This window comes from Delphinapterus leucas, chromosome 7 (genome assembly GCF_059928025.1).
Source record: "Delphinapterus leucas isolate spDelLeu-1000000601 "Yukka" chromosome 7, BTC_Dleu_Yukka2, whole genome shotgun sequence".
NCBI lineage: Eukaryota > Metazoa > Chordata > Mammalia > Artiodactyla > Monodontidae > Delphinapterus > Delphinapterus leucas.
In genome coordinates, this window is record NC_143135.1 from 37433171 (window position 1) to 37456031 (window position 22861).

The 22861-nt window shown below is 39.0% G+C and overlaps 2 protein-coding genes across 10 annotated transcripts in view; both read left to right on the forward strand.

Moving 5' to 3' along the window:
* UEVLD (UEV and lactate/malate dehyrogenase domains) overlaps positions 1-3491 on the forward strand; it is a 48429-nt gene extending 44938 nt beyond the window's left edge. For all 5 annotated transcript variants that reach the window (XM_022583781.3, XM_089915064.1, XM_089915065.1 and 2 more), the window contains one exon: positions 798-3491. In XM_022583781.3, the coding sequence (XP_022439489.1) occupies positions 798-971 (174 nt within the window). In that variant the 3' untranslated portion in view covers positions 972-3491. The remainder of the gene's footprint in view (positions 1-797) is intronic.
* A 1511-nt stretch (positions 3492-5002) lies between these two features.
* TSG101 (tumor susceptibility 101) overlaps positions 5003-22861 on the forward strand; it is a 58558-nt gene continuing 40699 nt past the window's right edge. Inside the window, exons 1-4 of one of the 5 annotated variants that reach the window (XM_022583787.3) lie at positions 5003-5161; positions 11139-11223; positions 13483-13548; positions 17223-17386. In XM_022583787.3, coding sequence (XP_022439495.1) covers positions 5120-5161; positions 11139-11223; positions 13483-13548; positions 17223-17386 — 357 coding nt within the window. In that variant the 5' untranslated portion in view covers positions 5003-5119. Of the gene's footprint in view, positions 5162-5620; positions 5706-11138; positions 11224-13482; positions 13549-17222; positions 17387-22861 lie in introns of those variants that run through there. The other 4 variants (XM_089915068.1, XM_022583789.3, XM_022583788.3 and 1 more) reach the window with 4 other exon arrangements.

Genomic DNA, 22861 nt, shown 5'->3' on the forward strand with positions numbered 1-22861 from the left:
CTCATCATATTTTAAAATATTTATATTATTAATATAAAGCCATAAAAAGTGCTGTTCACACTGGAACCCAGGTATCTTCAGTATCACCAGCTTTTAGAGTAACACGTGGGAGAAGACAGTTTGGTCTAAGCTCTGTCCTGCTTGGCTATGGGAAGTCTGGGCTTCTACCAGGTTGCCCTTCACCCCCATTAATTTTTGGAATCTCCAAGAAGCATTTATAAATTCCACAAACTTCTTCTGGTTGTCATTTATCTCCTCAGCCAGCCAGGTCACCCCAGACCGACGTGCCAGCTGGTCTTAGCCAATCATCAGTCTGCTTCTCCAGTTCAGTTTGTCCTTTACTGCTTTATTCCAAGTATAGAGTCCCTAAAGCACAGCTAAGATGAGGCACAAATGCTTAACCAAATGTTCATGAAAACTTAGGAATACCAGAAGGGAAATAAAACATGGAAGGAAAGACTGAAAACAGATTACCAAATTTGACTGCACTCAGAGTCCATGCTAAACCCCTCCCCTGGGAATTCACTCTGACATTTTTCTTAACCCCCAGCCTGTTACTCATATTGCAGGGGGCTAGCTTACCTCCCCATAAAGTGGGTGTCTTTGACCAAGTTCCATTTCACAAAAACTTTGTGAAACAGTGACTCGAATTTAGAAAATAAATGAACAATTTTTTTTAAGTTCAACTTGTATCACTTTGTACTTCTAGGACCAGAAAAGCAAGGAAATATCCATATTTATGGTATTATCTTTTTTGCAGTGATTCGGCTCTAATATCCCAATTTTTTTCATTTCAGGGATATTATGATATAAATAGTGAAGTGTTTTTAAGTTTGCCTTGCATCCTTGGAACCAGTGGAGTGTCTGAAGTCATCAGGACCACAGTGAAAGAAGATACAGTGACTGAGAAACTCCAAAGCAGTGCATCATCAATACACAGTCTCCAGCAACAGTTAAAACTTTGGTTCTAAAGTTCAGAATTACTTGAAAGGAAAGTCGTTTAATTTTACCAACATATATATAGGGCTGAGAACTTCTGTGTCTTATTATTTATCCTTACAAACTGCTTGGTTAAGGTAGATGGTTTCTTGGTTGGCTTTGTAATATGAATCCTTAGGTAGTTAGATAAGAAGGAAAAAAATCTAATTTTCTTTGTTGTTCTTGAGATATCTATACTGTTCTTTAAACCTACAGCAGAGATAAACGTTCATCTGCAATATGCATCGTTTTAAAATTATGTATCCTCAATTAGCACCTTTAGCACTTTGGGAGTACTTTGAAAATGATACATTTTTAAAGGAAAATTACTCTTTGACTGTTATAATAACCATGATAAGCCGAAAGCCCAGTATGGATTTACAAAATCTGTGCCAGCTATACACTCAAAGGATCCACAATTTAAGCTATTAATGTTTCTTCTTTAAAAACAGTGGGTAGTAATGATAATAAAGCATTTTGTTTTCCCTCTTCAAATTGATTAGCTACCAAAAAAATGGAAAAGAATTTTACACGTACTTTAAAATAGTAAAAAGGAAAATGAAAATTTTTAATATATGAAGAAAAAGTGTACTTTAATTTCCAGTGGGACTGTCCTTTCTGGAATTTTCTATAACCTCTTCCTAGGCTATATAAGATCTCCGACATCTCAAGAACGCACTGTGACATTAGTAGAACCATAGAGAATGTGTATTTTTAGTGGAAGTAGGTAATGAATGAAAGCCAAGCAGTTTAAAGCTAAAATATGAGGCTTTCATAAAAGCCATTGGTCTTAATGGGGAGAGGTTGGGTGGGCTGATTGTCTGAGCAAATCCTTTAACTACTCCTGAAGAAATGATTTACTTTGGTGATGGGTCAATAATGACAATATCTTCATATGTGAAAGATAGCATATCATTACGAATGTGGCGCACAGCTAAGAGCAACAACTAACATCAACACTTCTAGTATTTCTGGCAATGTGATGAGTACTTTATTGTTTTTTTCCTCAGGATTATTTATTAATCCTCACAGTAACCCACTGAGGAAGGGACTATTATCATCATTTTATAGAGGAGGAAATTGAGGTTTAGTGCCCAAGATCTCATGACTAAGGGACACTTACATACAACCTCTACTTTTTCTAAGTACGAGAAGAGGGAAAAAGCATAAAAGCGGAAATAGTTACCACAAGACCCTAAAGCTGGGGTTCTATACTCTTATATTCTCATGTAGGGGCTTTTTTTTTCAATATAGGTTTTAGAAAGACTGATTCTCTGACTTCCCAGACTTGCCCTCAGCAAATAGCTGGGGGGAATGGGGGAGGTACGCACTGAAGTAGGCGTTTAGTTATTTAGTCATTCAGTTAAATAAGTGGGAGCCTGCTATACACCAGGTGCCATACTGGGCACTGCAGATACAGTGGTGAGCAAACCTGGACTAGGTACAAGCCCTCATGGTGCTTATAATCTAGTATGGAAACATAGTAATCAAGTCTCACAAATAAATGTCCAATGCAAGTGTAATAAGTGCTGTGAAGAAGTCCCAGGTGCTTTGAAAGCATATTATAGGTAACCCAAACCTGGTCAATGAGATAGGAGCCAGATGGATTATACGGGCAGACATACCTTAGGTAGAGAGGAAACAGTCAAACTAATGCTGATTTAGAATAATAATGGATGCTTATAATGATGAGCTTAAATCATAAAGAAAAGGTGAAATTATATTCAGTGTTCCATGTTTAAGTAGAAAAGTATTTAATATGCTTGGAAAGATTCACACCATAATGAACTAGTGTAAAAACATTGGCCATTTGAAGAGAAGAGCATTAGTTCTGTGTAATTTCACTGCATGGGTAGGTTATTTTGCTGTTAACTCTAATAGTATATCCTCACTGTCCTTTTGTATGAAATAAGAAATTAAAACTAAAAGGACCATTTCTTGTGTTTTTAAAGTCGCCTTTTCTAATATCAGATACCTAATTGTGCTCTTGAACAATAACCTAATAACTGTATAACTGTATAACAATAACTGTATAAATAGATGAATTACTAAGAATTCACTACATTAATTATAAAAGGAACATGTCACTACAACAATACTTATTGTGTCTACTGTTATTCCGGGTACTGTGTTAGAATCTGAGAAGTGAAAAGATGAGTAATAATAGCCCTTGCCCTACAGAAGCCCACAATATAGAAGTAATTCTATCAGATATTTCCTTGAGTGTTGAGTATTATAAATCATGTAGTAAGTTCCATATATAAGTCAAGAAGCAGTACCACCACCACCTCACTGTGATTTGGTGATAATTTGACATTCATGATGCTTCTATTAACTTTCACTTTTTTTCATCTTTCCAAAATCATGCAGTGTCTCTTGTTATGGTTTTTAATGGGGCTTGGATTAAAATGCTTCTTTGATATTGTAACAGATAAATATTTTATTTTCCAATTTACATTGTAGTTATTCTTAAATATCAAGAATAATGAATAAAATAAACTTTGACTTTAAAATTACTGGGAGATTCCTAATTTATTGGGTGGAAGGAAATATATTCAGATTGAGGAGAAAGATTCTTTCCTATAATTCATACAGTCCCCAGGGTATTTAGTTACTTCATTTTAAGTGGCTTAAGTGCAAAATGAAGAGAATGGATTTTGTTAATTGTTTTCAAAATTTTAAAAATTATTTTTAACAAGAACACCTTTTGAACAATATATTACCTACACTCTTCCAATTGATAAAAGTAGAATTGCTGTAACTGAAGGTGCTCCTGGGTAAGCTGTGGCTTTAAGAATAGTTTGAAAAGCACATTACTTTTAAGTGACAAAGAAGAGGTGTAGGGAAGGATAGACTGCCCTATAGTTTGGTTTGACTGGAGCTGTGTGCTTAACTAATGTATAGTGTCCAAAGAAAGATACCTATTAAAATAGACTTTATTTTGTGTGTGTTGGCAACAATGTATAATGATGCTTCCACATGTTGTCAATTAGACCCTCTTTGTGTATGTGACCTTCACTTAGAGGCCAATTTAGAAGAGAATTAATACCACAGCCTGTTCCCCAGTAGCACTATGCTAATATCATCCAAATAATCATACTTCACACCGTCAAAACCAAGCTTTACAGTACCTCGAATGGCACTGTACTTACAAAACTGGTGGTGCTGTGCAATAATAATGACTAATATAAATGACCATGAGGAACTTCTATGGGTATAGAAATTCAATTAAGATAGAGTACCTACTCTTGCACTGTATAATAAGACAGTGAGGATCTGAAGATGAGTCTGCCCTCAAAGACTTGGACTTTGTTAGTGGACAGGCTAGTACACACACGGAATCCAAGGTAGAAGGTAGGATGTCTGGGCACCAAGGAGAAATGGGGGCTTGGATTAAAATGCTTAATCCAAGCATTTGGATTAGGGGAATGATTTCCTGTAGAAGAAATTACTGCCTGGCTTCCTGTGAAACGAGGGCTCTGCACTTTGCCCTCGGGAATGTAGTATGATGAACTTTTCACCTTAAAAATGAAAAACAGCCTGATAATCAGAGACGCTGGGCATCGCCTTTTGCAAGCCTTGCATCCTAGAGTTGGAAAAAACTGAAGCCCGAACTAGGAGTGCATTTGCCTGCTATTATCAGAAGGGCAAGTCAGTGGCAGAACTGTTTTTCTGACTCCAGTCCAGTGCCTTCCCACTTGATGTTTGTCGTTTAAGCTCACTGGCAAGATCTTCGTACTTCTTCCCCTCCCTGCACCTGCGCTTAGTCTAAGGGCAACTGTCAATGACCTGCCAATCTTATCCCGGCTCAGAGTTTCCACCCTCGGAACAAAAGTGCACTCTTGGAAAGATTCACACCATAATGAACTAGTGTAAAAACACTGGCCATTTGAAGAGAAGAGCGCAAAATTGCATAAGATTGCTCGGCCTGCCAAGCTCTAGCCACACCCACCCTTGGTCACCGACCTCGGAAGTGACGTAAGGGAACCGGAAGCTTTGGCGTGGTGGCCTACTTCCTGTTGGTAGAGGTGGGGGGGGTGGGGGGCTGGCTCCGCGGTGTGCGACTGTGTGGGGCAGCCTGGGGCAGCCCCGGAGCGGCTGACCCTCTGCCTGTGGGGACGGGAGTCGCGAGGCGGCCGGCATGGCGGGGTCGGAGAGCCAGCTCAAGAAAATGGTGTCCAAGGTGAGGCCGCGGCGCGCTCGCCTTTCGGCGCGCACCCACCGCTCCCTTCCACGCCGCCCGGGCCTTTCCGACCAGCCCAGCGAGCCCCCCCGGGCGAGCCCGAAGCCCCGGGCAGTGCCCGGCCGCCTCCGCCGCCCCAGCCCCGGGATGCCTGTCGCCCGGTGCCGGAATCCTGGGCCGGGGCCGGCTCGGGGCGGCGACGGTCAACAAAGGCGCGGAGCCGAGGCTGCCTGCCACCTGCCGCCCGTCCTCCTCCTCTTCAGGGAGAGAGTTTGGAGCAGTCTTTGCGGCAGTGTAGTTTTCGTCTTAGTTTTTATCAACACAAAGAGAGGGTTGTACTTAAAACTCGGTCGTGGGCACTCCTCCACTTGTGTCCCAGTGTAGGGTTCGTGCGTCTTCGCCCTTCCCTCCCGGCCCCCGGAGATTGTGTCCTTTTCAGTTTGTATTCTTCACGCAGCTCAATAGCCGACCCGCGGGAGATCATAACTTTTGGTTGAATTGGCTCAGTTATAAGTAAAAACGTCCTTGAGAAGCCAGAATACCGGTACGTCACTACATCGGGTGAAATAAATAGAATTCCATTACCATTTCAGGGACTTTGATTTGCTAAGAGTGACTACCTTTAATTGTATGCTACTTATAACGCGGAATTATTTGGTTTGAAATTTTTAATCTTCACCGTTCAAGGCCGGTGTATTTTTTTCATTTTTATAAAAGCAGGTAGGCATTTTGTATTTAAAGCCGTGAGTTATTTTGACAACTACTTAAAATGTGGCATCTGATACCAGAGTGAACTGGGTGTTTTTTTTGGTTTTTGGTTTTTTTTCAGTTTATCAAAGCTAATTGGAATCAGATGTATGTGAAATGGTTGAGTGTAGAATCTTCTCCAGTTAAACGATTAGCTTTAGATACTTTTGTCAAAACAAGAATGGTAGGAAGCAAAGAAGTTTAAACAGTTTTCAATAGTATTAAAATACACTATTATGTATGAACTTATTCCTTTGAAAAATATACTTTTTCCCCCAGTAAAATCATCCCCATAGTCTTTGATTGAAGAGCAAATAATCTCTAAAGAGAGAGTGATGGTTTTTTAAATAAAGCTTCTCTTGATTATTCTAATCATATCTTCTAGGCTTCTGATTTTCTTTCTTTTTAAAAAAAATTGAGGTATAGTTGATTTGATTTTCTTTCGATAAAGTAATTATCCTTAATTGTAGAGGAAGTTTTAGGGAGCCCTAGAAGATTGTGGCAGAGGTCTGTGTTGTAACATTTATATATTGCTTTTTTTTTTTAAAGTACATTGTTTTATATACTATGTAACTGAAGAGTATCTGTTCCGTACCATACTATGTAACTGAAGAGTATCTGTTCCGTACCATTTTTTTTTATCTTTAAAGTTGATAACATTGCCCTTAAGGTTTATTCCTTAATTTATATGTATGAAGGTATTTACATACAAGGACAGGAATATTCAAATATTGGTTTTGAATTTTTAAAACCATAATTAGTTTTCCTAAACTTTGTGTAGAGGAACCTGCCTTCAAAGACAGAGGCAGGACATCTTTAGAAGATATTTTATACTTCCACCTGTCTTTTCCCTCCACCCTCTTCATATCCTAAGAACAAAAAAGGACATAGGGAAGAGGTGGGAGAGGGCATTCTGTCTTTTGGTTCTTGGCTCGGTTTCTGAAAAACTGAGTCTCTTACAAGTGGTGATGTCAGTTCTGAGTATCAGCATGTTTTCTCTCCAGCCTGTGAAGAGATAGATAGGTAGGAATAGTAAGTAGGGTAATAGAAGCAATTTGTGGAATTTCTTCCTCCTGGTGGAGAGCTGGCTTCAGGTGTTATCCTTTCAGTTGGGTGTGGTCCAGTGTAGGCATTGGTAGCCAGGACTTGGACACATTGCTAGGGAGATGGTCCTTTACTCTTTATCTGATTCTGGGACTTCCATCACCCAACATGTTACTTTGGGCCACCTGCTTTTACTTATGTCTTTTTTGAGGTATAACGGACATAGAACAGTATATTATCTTTTGATATATTACTACAGGTATTTTTTTCCTTTGAGCATTTATTTTAGCTCCCAACTTAAATACAGCTTTTAGTTTAACAATCTCTCTGTCATTGTTTTTGCAGTTTAGAGAGGTATATTTATACTATTGGTCCATCTTGCTTTACACAAATAACTTATATTTTTCATACAGACAACTACCTGTATTCTTACATGCTACATCTACAGCATTCCTAGAGGTGGAGTCACTACTAACTAGGTAGGAGAGAGCTGGCACATTAAAGATTGTAATGCACTTCACACTGTTTTAGATTCTAGGGATACAACAGTGAACAGACAGTGTGGAATTTAAATTCTATTAGAAGGCAACAAACAACTCAGTAAGTACATTACGTAGCATGTTAGAAGGTGTTAAGTACTTTGGAGAAAAGTAAAGCAGGAAAGGGTAATAGAGTGCTCAAACGTGAGAATAGGATAGGTTGCAGTTTTATAGAGTAGTAAAGGAAGGCCTTCCTGAGGTCTATTTGAGCAAGACCTGAAAGAGGTGAGGAAGCAAACTGGAACAATCTGGAGTAAGAACATTCCAGGAAGAAGGAAAAACAAGCACAAGGGCCCTGAGACAGAAGCTTGTCATGCATGATAGAGGAACAGCAAAGGGAGCTAAGGGGGCTGGACTGGAGTGAGCAAGGGGAAACAGTGCTGAATAAAGGGGTGGTAGATTTTGGAGGGTCTTGCAGGCCACTGTAAGCACTTTGGCTTTTACTTGGAGTATGGTGGGAAGCGCCTGATCTGTTACTTGTACTTGGAGTATGGTGGGAAGCCCCTGATCTGTTAACAGTATAGCTCTAGCTGCTGTGCTGAGACTAGACTGTAGGAGGTTCAGTCGAGTGGAAGCAGAGACAACTCTAAGGAGGCAGTTGTAGTAACCTAAGTGTAGCCATGAAGGTAGTGAGGAGTGATCAGGTTCTGGATATTTTTGAAGGTAGAGCTAACAGGGTTTTCCGACAGACTCACTGTGGATGTGTAGGAAAGAGAAGCATCCAGGATAATGTCAAAGCTTTTGTCCTGAGCAACTAGAAGGATACAGACATGGAAGACTGTAAGAGGCATAGATTTTGGGGGGAAGATAAGGAGTTCAATTTTGATCATGTTAAATTTGACATTCATTAGATATCCAAGTGGAGATATCAAATTGGTAATTGGATATACGTGTCTGGAGTTCAGGAAAGAGGTTCAGACTGGACTTTTTAAATTTGGGAGTTATCAGTGTATGAATGTTATTTTAAGCCATGCATGGAGATCACCAAAGGAGTGAGTTGAGATAAAGAAGAGGACCAAGGACTGAGCCCTGGGGCTCAATATTATTAAGATAAGAGGTTAGGAGAAGAGAAAGAACCAGCAAAGACCCTGAGAAGGGGTAGACACAGAGAGGAGAAAAAGAAGCAGTGGTGTCCTGCAAATCAAGTGAAGAACATGTGTTAAGAGGAAGGAATTGACTTGGTCAAATGCTGCTGTGATAGGTTAAGTAAGATGAAGACTGAGGATTGGCCATTGCATATGGCCATGTGTGGCAGTTACTGGTGACGTTAATGAGCAATTTCAGTGAAAGTGGAAAACCCTGATTGGAGTGGGTTTGAAGAGGATGGGTCTAGTCTTTGAGCATCAGTGGTTAACATCACGGAGAGATATCTAGATGTCATATGCTACTTGATGGAAAAACACCATCATCTGTGAAATGATCTTGCCAGAGAGAGGGGAAGACAGTGGAGGAAAAAAAAGTAAAATTTAGAAAAAAATCATGAAAAAGATCATAACTTCCAGACCCAACTACTAATTCACAAGAAATACAAAGGAAATAGGAACATATATATTAAACTACACCAAGGGGACACAGTTAGCAAAATCCAAACTGTGGGAGCTTCTATAGGACAAATGAACCGATTTCTTCAACAAGTAAGTTTGAAGGGGTTAAAATAGAAATGGGCCCACTGATGAGTAGTTAAAATGGGTTATATCCGTATAATGGAATATTATTCAGCAACATGAATGTACCTTGAAAACCTGCTAAGTGAAAGAAGGTAGTCATAAATGACCACAGACTATATAATTCCATTTATATGAAATGTCCAGAATAGGCAAATTGATAGAAACAAAGTAGATTAGCAGTTGTCTAGGGTGAAATGGGATGTCGCTGGTGGAGTGAGTGGGTGATTGCTACAGGGTGTGCATTTCTTTTGGGGGTGATGAAGATGTTCTAAAATTGATAGTGGTGGCAGTTGTACAACTCTGAATGTACTAACAGCCACTGAGCCTTACGTAAGTCACTTTAAATGTGTGAATTATATGGTATGTGAATTATATCTCAGTAAAGCTATTATCAAAAAAGAGGGGTGGGAGAGAATCTGTAGATTAAAAGAGGCCTAAAGGACATTTTCACATTGAAATATGTGGTCTTTATTTGGATCTCCATTCAAACTAAAAAAAAAAAATGACATGAGACTGCATATTTTATGATATAAGGAAATAGTGATTATTTTAGTGTGATAATAGTATTGTGGGCTTTTTTTTAAAGTTCTTATCTTTTAAAGATACGTACTAAAATATTTATGGGTAATAGGATATGATGTTACCATTTGCTTCAGAATAATACAGGAGGAGGGAAAGGTGAATGAGATTATAGATTAAATAAGATTGGCTATGAGTTGATTGTTGAAGCTGGGTGTAGTGCTGAAGCAGGGGATTTATTATACTGTTCTACTTTTGGATACCTTTGAAATGTTCCATAATAAAAAGCTTTTAAGAGGAGAGAGTAGGAAGAGAGCAATTATGGACAGCAAAAGTAGGAAGCTCCTTGCAGGAGTTTTTGCTGTAAAGGGGAACTGAGAGAAGTTTGGTTGTAGGTGGAGGGGGAAGGGAGGTAAGGAATGTTTTTGTGTGAATAAGACAGGAGAAAGAAAAATATGTGTGTGGTAATAGTACTGATCCCATAGCATGGAAAAATTGGTGCTTCAGGACAAAAGAGGTCAAGAACTGCTGAAGAGATGCCTTTGAGTAGACCTGGATTTATTTCCTAATTTTTCTTGTATTTTCTCCCTTATTGTCTATCACTGTCTTTTGTGCTGGTCTCTGAGATTTCTTTGACTTTATATTCTAATCCTTCTATTAGATGTTTTATTTCTACTCTCACTTTTTTTTATGTCCAGGAGTCCTTTCTTTTCTGAGTGTTCTTGTTTTATGGATACAATATCATTTCTTCTTTCTTTGAAATTTTTAATGCTAATTCTTTTTGAAGTTTTCTTCTGCTCCTTGCATTATTTTTATTCTTCGTTCCTTCTTTCCGTTTCCGTCTGTGACATGTTTCTTGGAGTCTTTCTTTTTGGAATAGCTGACTGTTCCTTTTTAAGACAGAAGCACTAAAAGCTGATTGAAAGCTTTGTGCATGAATGGAGCTTGTCAGCTTCAGTGTGTTGTGAACAGATGGGGATCCCCATCTCCTGATTTCCTAATCTGCTAAGAGTGTGTAAGCAAGGTTCCTAGTTTTCCTGGACTGGAGTGGTACAAGGCAGGGGTATGAGAATACAATACAGCACATGGTAAATTGCAAAATAGTATTGACGATGAATGCTGGAGAGGGAGAGATCGTTTTGGGCTAAAGGGAAGTCTGGAAAAGGATTCATTGAGAAGGAAAGTGATGTAAACTAGGTCTTTGAGAATGATTAAGATTTGATTTGGCGGAGGGCCTTTTAAGTTGGAAAAATAGCTAAAATGGAGGTAAAAGTTTGAATAGGTGGCAGGAGAAAAAGCTACTGAGGTTCTTTCAGTCTTTATTTAATTAATGTTAATGATCACTCAGAACCATTATACTTTTAAGAAGAGTGCTATTAATAAGATTTTAAGAAAATTAACCTAGCAGTAAAATATGTGCATTGGTTTTAAACTAAATTCATTTGTAATTTTCCTTTTCAGTACAAATACAGAGACCTAACTGTACGTGAAACTGTCAGTGTTATTACTTTATACAAAGATCTCAAACCTGTATTGGATTCATATGGTGAGTTTATATAATAAAAATATCAAGTACTATACTTTGAGTTTACTCTTTTTGTTAATAATTGTAGGTTTCCCATTTTCCCTTTAAGTTTGTTGGTTTTTTCATTGTAGGACTAACCTTCACCTAAAAAAAGTTGTGAGAGATAGGAAATTACAAGATCTAATAATAACATCTTACATTTGTTTAGTTATTTTAAGTTTTAATATACTACTCTAACATAGAACTAATGCAAATTTAGAACTAGAGGTGATGTTAAAAATAGTTTAGTCCATCATTTCCCAAAATAGTATACATAGTTGTGAAGAATGTTGCTTTGGGGGCATGGGTAGAGGGGATTCTGAGGTTAAGTTTGAGCACTTATAGATTAAACAAAATTAAATGGGTTTCTTTGCAACAAGATTTCTCAGAGCCTTTAATATGCTAATGTGTCATTATGCCTCACCAAGGGGGGAGAGAAGATAATACATTGTTCAGTATATTCTAAAGTTAATTAACTAGTGAACCTTTTTTCTCTCTAGAGCATCTCTTTATATTCTTAGGAACACATTTTGTAAAACTATATTCTGGACTATCCTTTTCATTTTATAGATGAAGAAAACACTTAAAAGCTATTGTCCTTAATTCTGTAGAGTAGGTAGGTGACAATTTGTGTCCACCTTCTATTGAGATGAAATAAAGTTGTGATTTAAGTAAGAAATGACAATATTCAGAGGGTTTTATTTGGTTTGTTTTTTTTTAAACAGTCTTTTTGGCCCCACCAATCCTAACATAATCTCTCCAACCCCGTCTCCTGGTAAACACCAAATGTGCCAGGGCCAAGGCATGCTGCCTCCTGCCCATTGTGAGGCCCTTGGCAATGAGGGCAAAGAGCTGAATTTTGTAGCTGAGACTCTCACTCTAAACCCCACTCGTCTCCAGGGCTTTGTAAACAGGAGCCTGGTGAGAGGCAGCAGAGGGGGAATCAATCCTGAATATCCTGAACAACAAAGTCATGAACTGGAAGTCCTCTCCCAAACTAGGGCATAATTCTCCTTCCTTTCCACATACTGTACTATGGTATTTAGATCTGCAAAAAAACTCATATTACCAAAATTAGAGTTAATTTAAAAATGGCTTCAACGGGGGAATAAAGTGACAAAGGCTAGAATTTTATGGTAAGTGTATAGTTTTTACTGAATACTAAAAGAATAAATGTTGATCAAAACTGACAAAGAGGGGGCTTCCCTGGTGGCGCAGTGGTTGAGAGTCTGCCTGCCGATGCAGGGGACATGGGTTCGTGCCCCGGTCCGGGAGGATCCCACATGCCACGGAGCGGCTGGGCCCGTGAGCCATGGCCGCTGAGCCTGCGCGTCTGGAGCCTGTGCTCCGCAACGGGAGAGGCCACAGCAGTGAAAGGCCCGCGTACCACAAAAAACCCCCAAAAAACAACAACAACAAAATAAACTGACAAAGATTCCAACATCATTGAACAAATATATACAGCCACACAGGCTGGACCAAGTCTAAACCATTGTCATCAACATGCTTTTAGAGTAAATATAACCCTAAAATTAAATACGGTGGTCTTTTAAAAATACAAAATCAGAATAAATTACAGCACAGTTTATAATTGTCAATAGTAGGTAAAAGAACTGAGGTCAACAGTACAGTTCTGTGTTCTTGTACTGCACATTACAGCCTTTCCTCTATGTAATAGTGTTAATTCCAAATCATTATTACAGATAATAGCAGTCCATGTAACACAAAGTATGTGCCCTAGTTATTCAGCCAATTACAGGTAGGAAAACTTGTGCGATGTGAGAAATATTTGTATTAAAAGAAGATGTCCGTATTTGACTGTGAAAACTTTTTTCCTTTTTCATACTGTGGGATACTACATTGGGATTGAGAATGACAGTGAGTGGGAATAAACATCTGAAAATATTAGGTTAATATTTAATATGGTGTCAGTTAATAGTGGTTTTTAAGTAATTTTATAATCATGTTGGTTGGGGATCCAGAGCTCATATTTATTGGGACTGTAGCATTAACATTTATTTTTCCAAGTAATCCATAGCATCTTTACTCATTCAAAGCTGATCCCATTAAGTGAATCAACAAAGGATACTTATTTATTGGACAAAATGTATGAACATTAACAAGTTAGTCCTTTCAAGGGTAATAATGTGTTTTAACTATTGTTTCTGAAACATAAGAATAACTTATGTGGGAGCATCTGTGAGAATGCTTGTTGATTAACTCATTATTCTTACCTTTCAGTTTTTAATGATGGCAGTTCCAGGGAACTAATGAACCTCACTGGAACGATTCCTGTGCCTTATAGAGGTAAATGTCTTATGTGATTCATGTTTCCAGCATAGATGCATTTTAATTCACATTTAGTTGCCAAAGAATTGTAGGTAATTAAGCTTGCTTTTTTGTGACTTTCATGATAATATAGAAACTTCACCTCCTATTCTAATTGAACTTCATTTGGCAGCAGCACCTCACATTTTCAGCTTTTTTCCCCTACTTCCTTACCAAGATATATCAACAAATAAGTGCCTCAGTGCACTGTAAGAGTTTGTTTGATAGAATCAGAGAATCTTAGAACTAGAAAGGGATCTTAGCTGCCTCCTAGTTCAGCTCCCACCCTACTCAAACTTACCTGACAATGGGAAGCTGTATAGTATAGTGACTAAGATAGAGGCTTTACAGTCAGGGCAGAGTAGGGTTTTAGTTCTCCCTCTGTAATCTATTAGTTTTGTGACAATGGGCATCTGTAACATTTGGATAATAGTACCTAACTCAAAGAAGAATTCATTTGTAATAATGTATGTAAAGGACTTAGCACAGAGGCTGGTATATCAAAAGTAGCTATTATTTATGGTTGTAATGCTGATGATGGATAATTACATCTCTGTTAGTCAGCCACCCTCTGCTGGAAGACTTACAATGATAATGGAGCATTCAGCTTCACGAGCAACTGTGGACAGCTCTGTTAGTTATTCCTTGTGACTAGCTAAGACCTGTGTCTCAGTAACCTACCCATTGATTTTATATAGTACCTGCTATGCGTGGGGGAAAAGGGCTAGGGATACAAAGGTGAATAAAGGATGTACCTTCCCTGGAAGAACATACACAAATAGGGGAAACAGGGAATAAATAGATATTTACGCTATTCTATACCCGTTATAGAATAATGAAATATAAAGGTGCTGTGAGATTATAGAGGAGAACAAGAACACGTGGGAAGGTCATCAAAGAAATGACGTTCAATTTGGTGTTAAAGGATGAGTGAACCATTCATAACAGAATGGACATCCCAGGCAGAGGGAAAAAACACTTGAGCATCAGCATTTTATAGAGCAAATACGAGTAAACTTCAGGATTATTGACTTTGCCTTTACCCCAGGAAGTAAGCTCTGGTGAGGGAAAAAGGTATGTGGGGGAGAGAAGGAGGCAGAAGACTATTGTAGACATAATTAAAGACATTTCTTATTTTTTTCTTCTGGTTTTATTGAGATGTAATTGACATATAGCACTATATAAGTTTGATATACAGCGTAATGATTGACTTCATACATCAAGAAATGATTACCTCAGTAAGTTTAGTGAACATCTGTCATATAGATACAAAATTAGAGAAACAAAAAAATATTTTTCCTTTGTGATGAAATTCTTAAGTTTTCATCAAGTTGCGATGTTTACTCTCTTAACAACTTTCATATGTAACATACAGCAGTGTTCATAACATTTATCATGTTGTACATTACATTCCCAGTACTTACTTTTTTTTTTTTTTTTTTGGCTGCGTTGGGTCTTCGTTGCTGCTCGCGGGCTTTCTCTAGTTGCGGCGAGCAGGGGCTACTCTTCGTTGCGGTGCATGGGCTTCTCATTGCAGTGGTTTCTCTTGTAGCGGAGCACAGGCTCTAGGCACACAGGCTTCAGTAGTTGTGGCACCTGGGCTCAGTAGTTGTGGCACATGGGCTTAGTTGCTCCATGGCATGTGGGATCTTCCCGGACCAGGGTACAAACCTGTGTCCCCTGCATTGGCAGGCAGATTCTTAATCACTGCACCACCAGGGAAGTGCCCTTGCTTTTTTATAACTGGAAGTTTGTACCTTATGTCTACTGTCCTATAATTCTCCCTTCCCCCAGCCCTCACCTCTGATAACCACAAATTTGATCTCTTTTTCTGTTTGTTTGTTTATCTGTGTGTGTTTGAAGTATAATTGACCTATAACACTGTGTTAGTTTCTGTTATACAACATAGTGATTTGATATTTCTGTACCTTTCAAAATGATCAACATGATAAGTCTAGTTACCATCTGTCACCATACAAAACATTACATAATTATTGACAGTATTTCCCACACTGTACATATCATAATGTGATTCATTTATTTTACAGATGGAAGTTTGTATCTCTTAATCTTCCTCACCTGTTTCTCTTCTCCCACCTTCTTCCCCTCTGGCAACCACCTCTTCTTTGTATCTATGAGCCTGTTTCTGTTTAGTTTTGTTTGTTCATTTGTTTTGTTTTTTAGATTCCACATATAAGTGAAATCATACAGTATTTGTCTTTCTCTGTCTGACTTATTTCACTTAGCATAATACCCTCTAGGTCTATCCATGTTGTCACAAACGGCAAGATTTCATTCTTTTTTATGGCTCAGTAATATTCCATTATGTATATGTATACCACATCTTCTTTATCCATTCATTTATCCGTGGGTACTTAGGTTGCTTCCATATCTTGGCTATTGTAAATAATGTTGCAGTGAACATAGGAGTGCATATATCTTTTCAAATTAGTGTTTTCATTTTTTTCAGATAAATAACCAGAAGTAGAATTGCTGGATCATATGGTAGTTCTATTTTTAATTTTTAAGTAATCTCCATACTGTTTTCCATAGTGGCTGCACCAATTTATATTCCCAACAGCAGTGCACAAGGGTTCTCTTTCTCATACACAAACACACACACACACACATACACATGCATACATACATGTAAATTTTATTTAAACTAAACCTTTGTTCCTTCACCATTTTTTTGTACGGCACAGTTCCTAAGCCTAAGTAATTCTAGAGAATCCATCATTTTCATAAAGCAAAGAATTCTAGATGGTGGAAATAAAGTTATGTTTTATGTATTAGGATATATTTTATTGGAGTCTTTTTTTTTTCATTCTAGAAGTACTTTTGGGTGAAAAATAAATCCGAAGTCCCGTAACTGTCTGATTTCTTTAAGTGAATTTTATATGTATATACTTTTATGAAGTAAAACTGTTTCTGAGTGGGGGAAATGTATGTGAATTATGTTAGGTGATTCAAATGGTTGCTTGGGACACTGGGCTTTAACCTTAGGAAGAAAAGTCTTTGGTTTATGTTCAATATATTAACTATCAGATCCTTTGAAACACTGTTCATTTTGACTATATATAGTCAAATTTCTCAACTGAGAGAGATTCTATTACATAAAGCAAAAGAAGGGGGATGACATCATTGATTGTGAAACTACCACTGAAAATGCCATATTCATTGGTCAAGCTGTGGCCACCAGTCAGCATCTGTTTGACACTTGGATTAGGTCTTACAGTGTGACTTTTGGCAAGGGAATTTCAAGTCTAGCATATCACTTTCCAAAAGGACACCGTTATCTGTGGTCTTCCTTCTATATCCTTTACCAGTGAACTTTATTAACTGAAGTGACAAGAGTCAAATAACAAAGAATGGCTTGAACCAAAAGATAATTTGTGAATAACGTTTTTATGGCAGTAAGTACACTTACTACACTGGCAGAGTAGTGATTAATTAGCTCCTTAATCCTGCTCATGTATTTTACAAACTGAAAATTTGAGAAACTGATGTTAAACAGAACTTTGAAACATAAAATATTTGTTGTGTTTTTTTAAAAAAGTGTTGCTTAGTTGTAGCTCTTTGTTGCTTACCTACTAAGCCATTATTGAAAAATAATAAAAGTAGAGTAACTGAAGTTTCTCTTTTTCTCTCAGGTACTACATATAATATTCCAATATGCCTGTGGCTGCTGGACACATACCCATATAATCCCCCTATCTGTTTTGTTAAGCCTACTAGTTCAATGACTATTAAAACAGGAAAGCATGTGGATGCTAACGGGAAGATATATCTTCCTTATCTACATGAATGGAAACACGTAAGTATTAACAGAGTGTTCTGAGAATTCGTTGTATTTTATATATTTTGTTCACTAGCATTTACTTTCTGTTAACTCTCAAGGAGGATTAAAGGAGAATAAATTCACGTAAGATCACTAATCACTGAGCTGGGTAATTCAAAAAAGCTCTTTAAAAGAAATATATCTGGACTTCCCTGGTAGTGCAGTGGTTAAGAGTCCTCCTGCCAATGCAGGGGACACGGATTCAAGCCCTGGTCCGGGAAGATCCCACATGCCGTGGACCAACTAAGCCCACATGCCACAACTACTGAGCCTGCACTCTAGAGCCCGTGAGCCACAACTACTGAGCCCACATGCCACAACTACTGAAGCCCGTGGTCTTAGAGCCCCTGCTCCGCAACAAGAGAAGCCACTGCAATGAGAAGCCCATGCACCGCAACGAAGAGTAGCTCCTGCTTGCCACAACTAGAGAAAGCCCCCGTGCCACAGCAAAGACCCAGTGCAGCCAAAAATAAATAATAAATTTACAAGAATAAATAAATAAATAAATGAAACATATTTCTATAGAGCTTGGTAGTTTATAGAATACACATAGTCACTATTTTATTTGCTTGAGTTGAACCTTTAAGAATAGATAGAATTCACATATGGGAAATGCATTTAAAAAATATTGGGGGGCTTTCCCTGGTGGCGCAGTGGTTAAGAATCCACCTGCCAATGCGGGGGACATGGGTTCGAGCCCTGGTCCGGGAAGGTCCCACATGCTGCGGAGCAGCTAAGCCCGTGCGCCACAACTACTGAGCCTGCACTCTAGACCCCGTGAGCCACAACTGCTGAGTCCGTGAGCCACAACTACTGAAGCCTGTGTGCCTAGAGCCCCTGCTCCACAGCAAGAGAAGCCAGTGCAATGAGAAGTCCACGCACTGCAACAAAGAGTAGCCCCCACTTGCTGCAACTAGAAAAAGCCTGCGCGCAGCAAAAAAGACCCAACGCAGCCATAAATAGATAGATAGATAAATAAATTTATTTATTTAAAAAAATATGTATATTGGGTTGGCCAAAATGTTCAGTTGTTTTTTTCCGTAAGATGACTTTAGTAGCACTTAGTTGTCTTTAACTTCATTTGAAACAATTTTGTTAAATTGTATGTGATAGCTGTCCTATCAGTGTGCATTTAAAAAAAGACATCGGGCTTCCCTGGTGGTGCAGTGGTTGAGAGTCTGCCTGCCGATGCAGGGGACATGGGTTCGTGCCCCGGTCCGGGAAGATCCCACATGCCGCGGAGCGGCTAGGCCCGTGAGCCATGGCCGCTGAGCCTGTGCATCCGGAGCCTGTGCCCCGCAACGGGAGAGGCCACAACAGTAAGAGGCCCGCGTACTGCAAAAAAAAAAAAAAAAAGACATCAAAATTGGTGAATTTTTGTGTAGCCATTCATTTTAATATTGAAGATGGAAGAAAAACAACATTTTTGGCATATTATGCTTTCTTATTTCATGAAAGGTAAAAATGCAACTGAAACGCACAAAAAGATTTGTGCAGTGTACGGAGAAGGTGCTGTGATGATCAGATGTGTCAGAAGTGGTTTGCGAAGTTTCATGCTATAGATTTCTCGCTGGATGATGCTGCATGTCGGGTAGACCAGTTGAAGTTGATAGCAATCAAATCAAGACGTTAATTGAGAACAGTCAACATTATATGACACGGGAGATAGCTAACATACTCAAAATATCCAAATCAAGCACTGAAAATCATTTGCACCAGCTTGGTTATGTGAATCGCTTTGATGTTTGGGTTCCACATAAGTTAAGCAAAAAAACCCTTCCTGACCATATTTCCGCATGCGATTCTCTACTTAAACGTAATGAAAACGTTCCGTTTTTAAAATAAATTGTGATAGGAGGTGAAAAGTGGATACTGTACAATAATGTGGAACGGAAGAGATCGTAGGCAAGCAAAATGAACCACCACCAACCACACCAAAGGCCGGTCTTCATCCAAAGACGGTGATGTTGTGTATATGGTGGGATTGGAAGGGAGTCCTCTATTATGAGCTCCTTCTGGAAAACCAAACGATTCATTCCAACAAGTACTGCTCCCAGTTAGACCAACTGAAAGCAGCACTCAACAAAAAGCGTCCAGAATTAGTCAACAGGAAACTCATAATCTTCCATCAGGATAACGCAAGATGGCGTGTTTTTTGAAGACCAGGCAAAAACTGTTACAGCTTGGCTGGGAAGTTCTGATTCATCCTCCATATTTACCAGACATTGCACCTTCAGATTTCCATTGATTTCAGTCTTTACAAAATTCTCTTAATGGAAAAAATTTCAATTCCCTGGAAGACTGTAAAAGGCATCTGGAACAGTTCTTTGCTCAAAAAGATAAAACGTTTTGGGAAGATGGAATTATGAAGTTGCCTGAAAAATGGCAGAAGGTAGTGGAACAAAAGGATGACAACGTTGTTCAATAAAGTTCTTGGTGACAATGAAAAATGTGCCTTTTATTTTTACTTAAAAACAGAAGACACTTTTTGGCCAACCCAATAGTATACTGGTGGCATATATTTGTGAAACTGTTCAAATCTCATTACTCAAAGTGTTCCTATCAAGAAGTAATACTAGTAAGAAACTTCTGTTTCTGCCTCTGATGGTATAGCTCTGGCAGTTTCTATCCAAAAAAATGCTAGGAAAGTCAAAGTACAAACAACATCTGAGGAAGGCTTTGGAGAACTGTTCAGGCAATTAGGACTTGAAGGGCCAAGATCCTTGCTGCAAAGAGATGAGTCAACATTCTGCCAGTTTTCCCTAAGAGTATTTACTGATTCTTGGTACAGAGTGAGAGGCTGAGAATCTGGGCAGAGGGCATTAGCTAGAGGCAAAGAAGACTGCACAGTTTCTAACAGTCTCACAGGGCTGAAAAGACAACAGTTGCTGTTCTGTCTGCCAGGCAGCCAGTATCTTAGGAGCCAAGATTTGGGAGAAAAGGAAGCTACAAAGAAGTGAGCCAGATAATTTGAGTTTCCCCCTCAAGGGATATGCTGAATTCCTACATTTCAAAGACAAGATGCTAAAAAGCTAAGCAGAAAGCCTCTGAAATTCATAGCCAAGTTCTCAGCAGTCTTAGGTTGAGGAGGCAGTATGAGTTTGGAACCACTCACAAGGAGGAGGGGTATGAGTAAACATCCTAGGCTCTCAGTTGGCACCACTAGAGGAATACACCCCATGAGTGGGAACTCAGGCAGAATGAGCCCTATAAAACTCCACCCTTGAATCAGTTCAGTGCCTGATTATATTAAGGTGATTCTCACGGTATCTGCCAGCCATAGGATAGAGTGAACTGTTGCTGGAAGGAGATAATATATAGAGCCTGTCTAATTTTTCACGAAGTGTCCGGTGTACAATTTAAAATTATCAAGTACATCAAGAGATAGGACAAAGAGGGAAAAAAGAGTAGAAACAGGATACCACCCCCCAGGTAACCCAGTTATCAGACACAGACTTGAAAATGATTGTGATTAGTATGTTCAATATGGAGAATTAATTATAATATAATTATATTTAAAATGAACCAAATAGAAACCTTACAACAGAAAAATAGAATAATAGAAATTAAAAACCCAATAGAGGGACTTCCCTGGTGGCTCAGTGGTTAAGAATCCGCCTGCCAATGCAGGGGACACAGGTTCGTGCCCTGGTCTGGGAAGATCCAACATGCCATGGAGCAGCTAAGCCCGTGTGCCACAACTACTGAGCCTGCGCTCTAGAGCCTGCGAGCCACAACTACTGAGCCCATGTGCTGCAACTACTGAAGCCCACACACCTAGAACCCATGCTCCGCAACAAGAGAAGCCACTGCAATGAAAAGCCCATGCACCGCAACGAAGAGTAGCCCCCGCTCTCCGCGACTAGAGAAACCCGCACGCAGCAACGAAGACCCAACGCAGCCAAAATAAATAAATAAATTTAAAAAACCACAAAAACTCAATAGATGGGTTTAATAGCAGATTAGACTTAGCAGAATAGAGAATTAATGAACTGGTTTACGAATACTTTATATTTTTAATGCTGTTGACGTAGGAATAAACCTTACAAAAGATGTACAAATCCATTATGGAGGAAATTCCAAATTTTATTGAAAGATACTAGAGAAGACTTAAGTCAAAAAAAGAGAACCTTGTTCATGGATTGGAAGACTCAGTATTATAAATATGTTGGTTCTCTACAAATTGATCTATTTCTTTTTTTTTTTTTTTTAAGACGTTGGGGGTAGGAGTTTATTTATTTATTTTTGCTGTGTTGGGTCTTCATTTCTGTGTGAGGGCTTTCTCTAGTTGTGGCAAGCGGGGGCCACTCTTCATCGCGGTGTGTGGGCCTCTCACTATCGCGGCCTCTCTTGTCGCGGAGCACAGGCTCCAGATGCGCAGGCTCAGTAGTTGTGGCTCACGGGCCTAGTTGCTCTGCGGCATGTGGGATCCTCCCAGACCAGGGCTTGAATCCGTGTCCCCTGCGTTAGCAGGCTGATTCTCAACCACTGTACCACCAGGGAAGCCCTGATCTATTTCTTAACAGAAGTGTTTGTTTCTTTGCATATTTGTTAATTTTGTTAACTTGATAAGCTGAATCCAAAGTTTATATGGAAATGCAAATATTAATAATAGCCAAGAAGAGTAAGCTGGAAGGGACTTGCCTTAGAGGTATCAAAATGCATTTTAAAAAACTAGTAATTAAGATGGTATGGAATTGTCAGAGAAATATTCCAGTGGGTAGATGGAACATAATAAATAACCCAGAAAAAAGATCCACTGTACAGACATACCTTGGAGATATTGTGGACTCAATTCCAGACTACTGCAGTAAAGCAAAATGTGATAAAATGAGTCACACAAATTGCATGGTTTCCCAATGCATGTAAAAGTTATGTTTACACTATACTGTAGTCTATTAAATGCGCAATAGTGTTATGTCTAAAAAAACAGTATTCATACCTTAATTAAAAATACTTTATTGTATCCTATAATAAAGCATAATAGAATATGAAAAAGAATATATATATATGTATAACTGAATCACTTTGCTGTACAGAAGAAATTAACATTGAAAATCAACTATACTTCAAGAAAATAAATTTTAAAAAATACTTTATTGTTAAAAAATGTTAACCATGGGGCTTCCCTGGTGGCGCAGTGGTTGGGAGTCCGCCTGCCAATGCAGGGGACGCGGGTTTGTGCCCCGGTCCGGGAGGATCTCACGTGCCGCGGAGTGGCTGGGCCCGTGAGCCATGGCTGCTGAGCCTGGGTGTCCGGAGCCTGTGCTCCGCAACGGGAAGGGCCACAACAGTGAGAGGCCCGCGTACCACAAAAAAAAAAAAAAAAAATGTTAGCCATCACGTGACAACGCAGGATTGCCACAGACCTTCAATTTGTAAAAACTGCAGAATCTGCAAAGGACAATAAAGCTAAGCACAGTAAGAAAAGGTATGCCTATACATAAACAC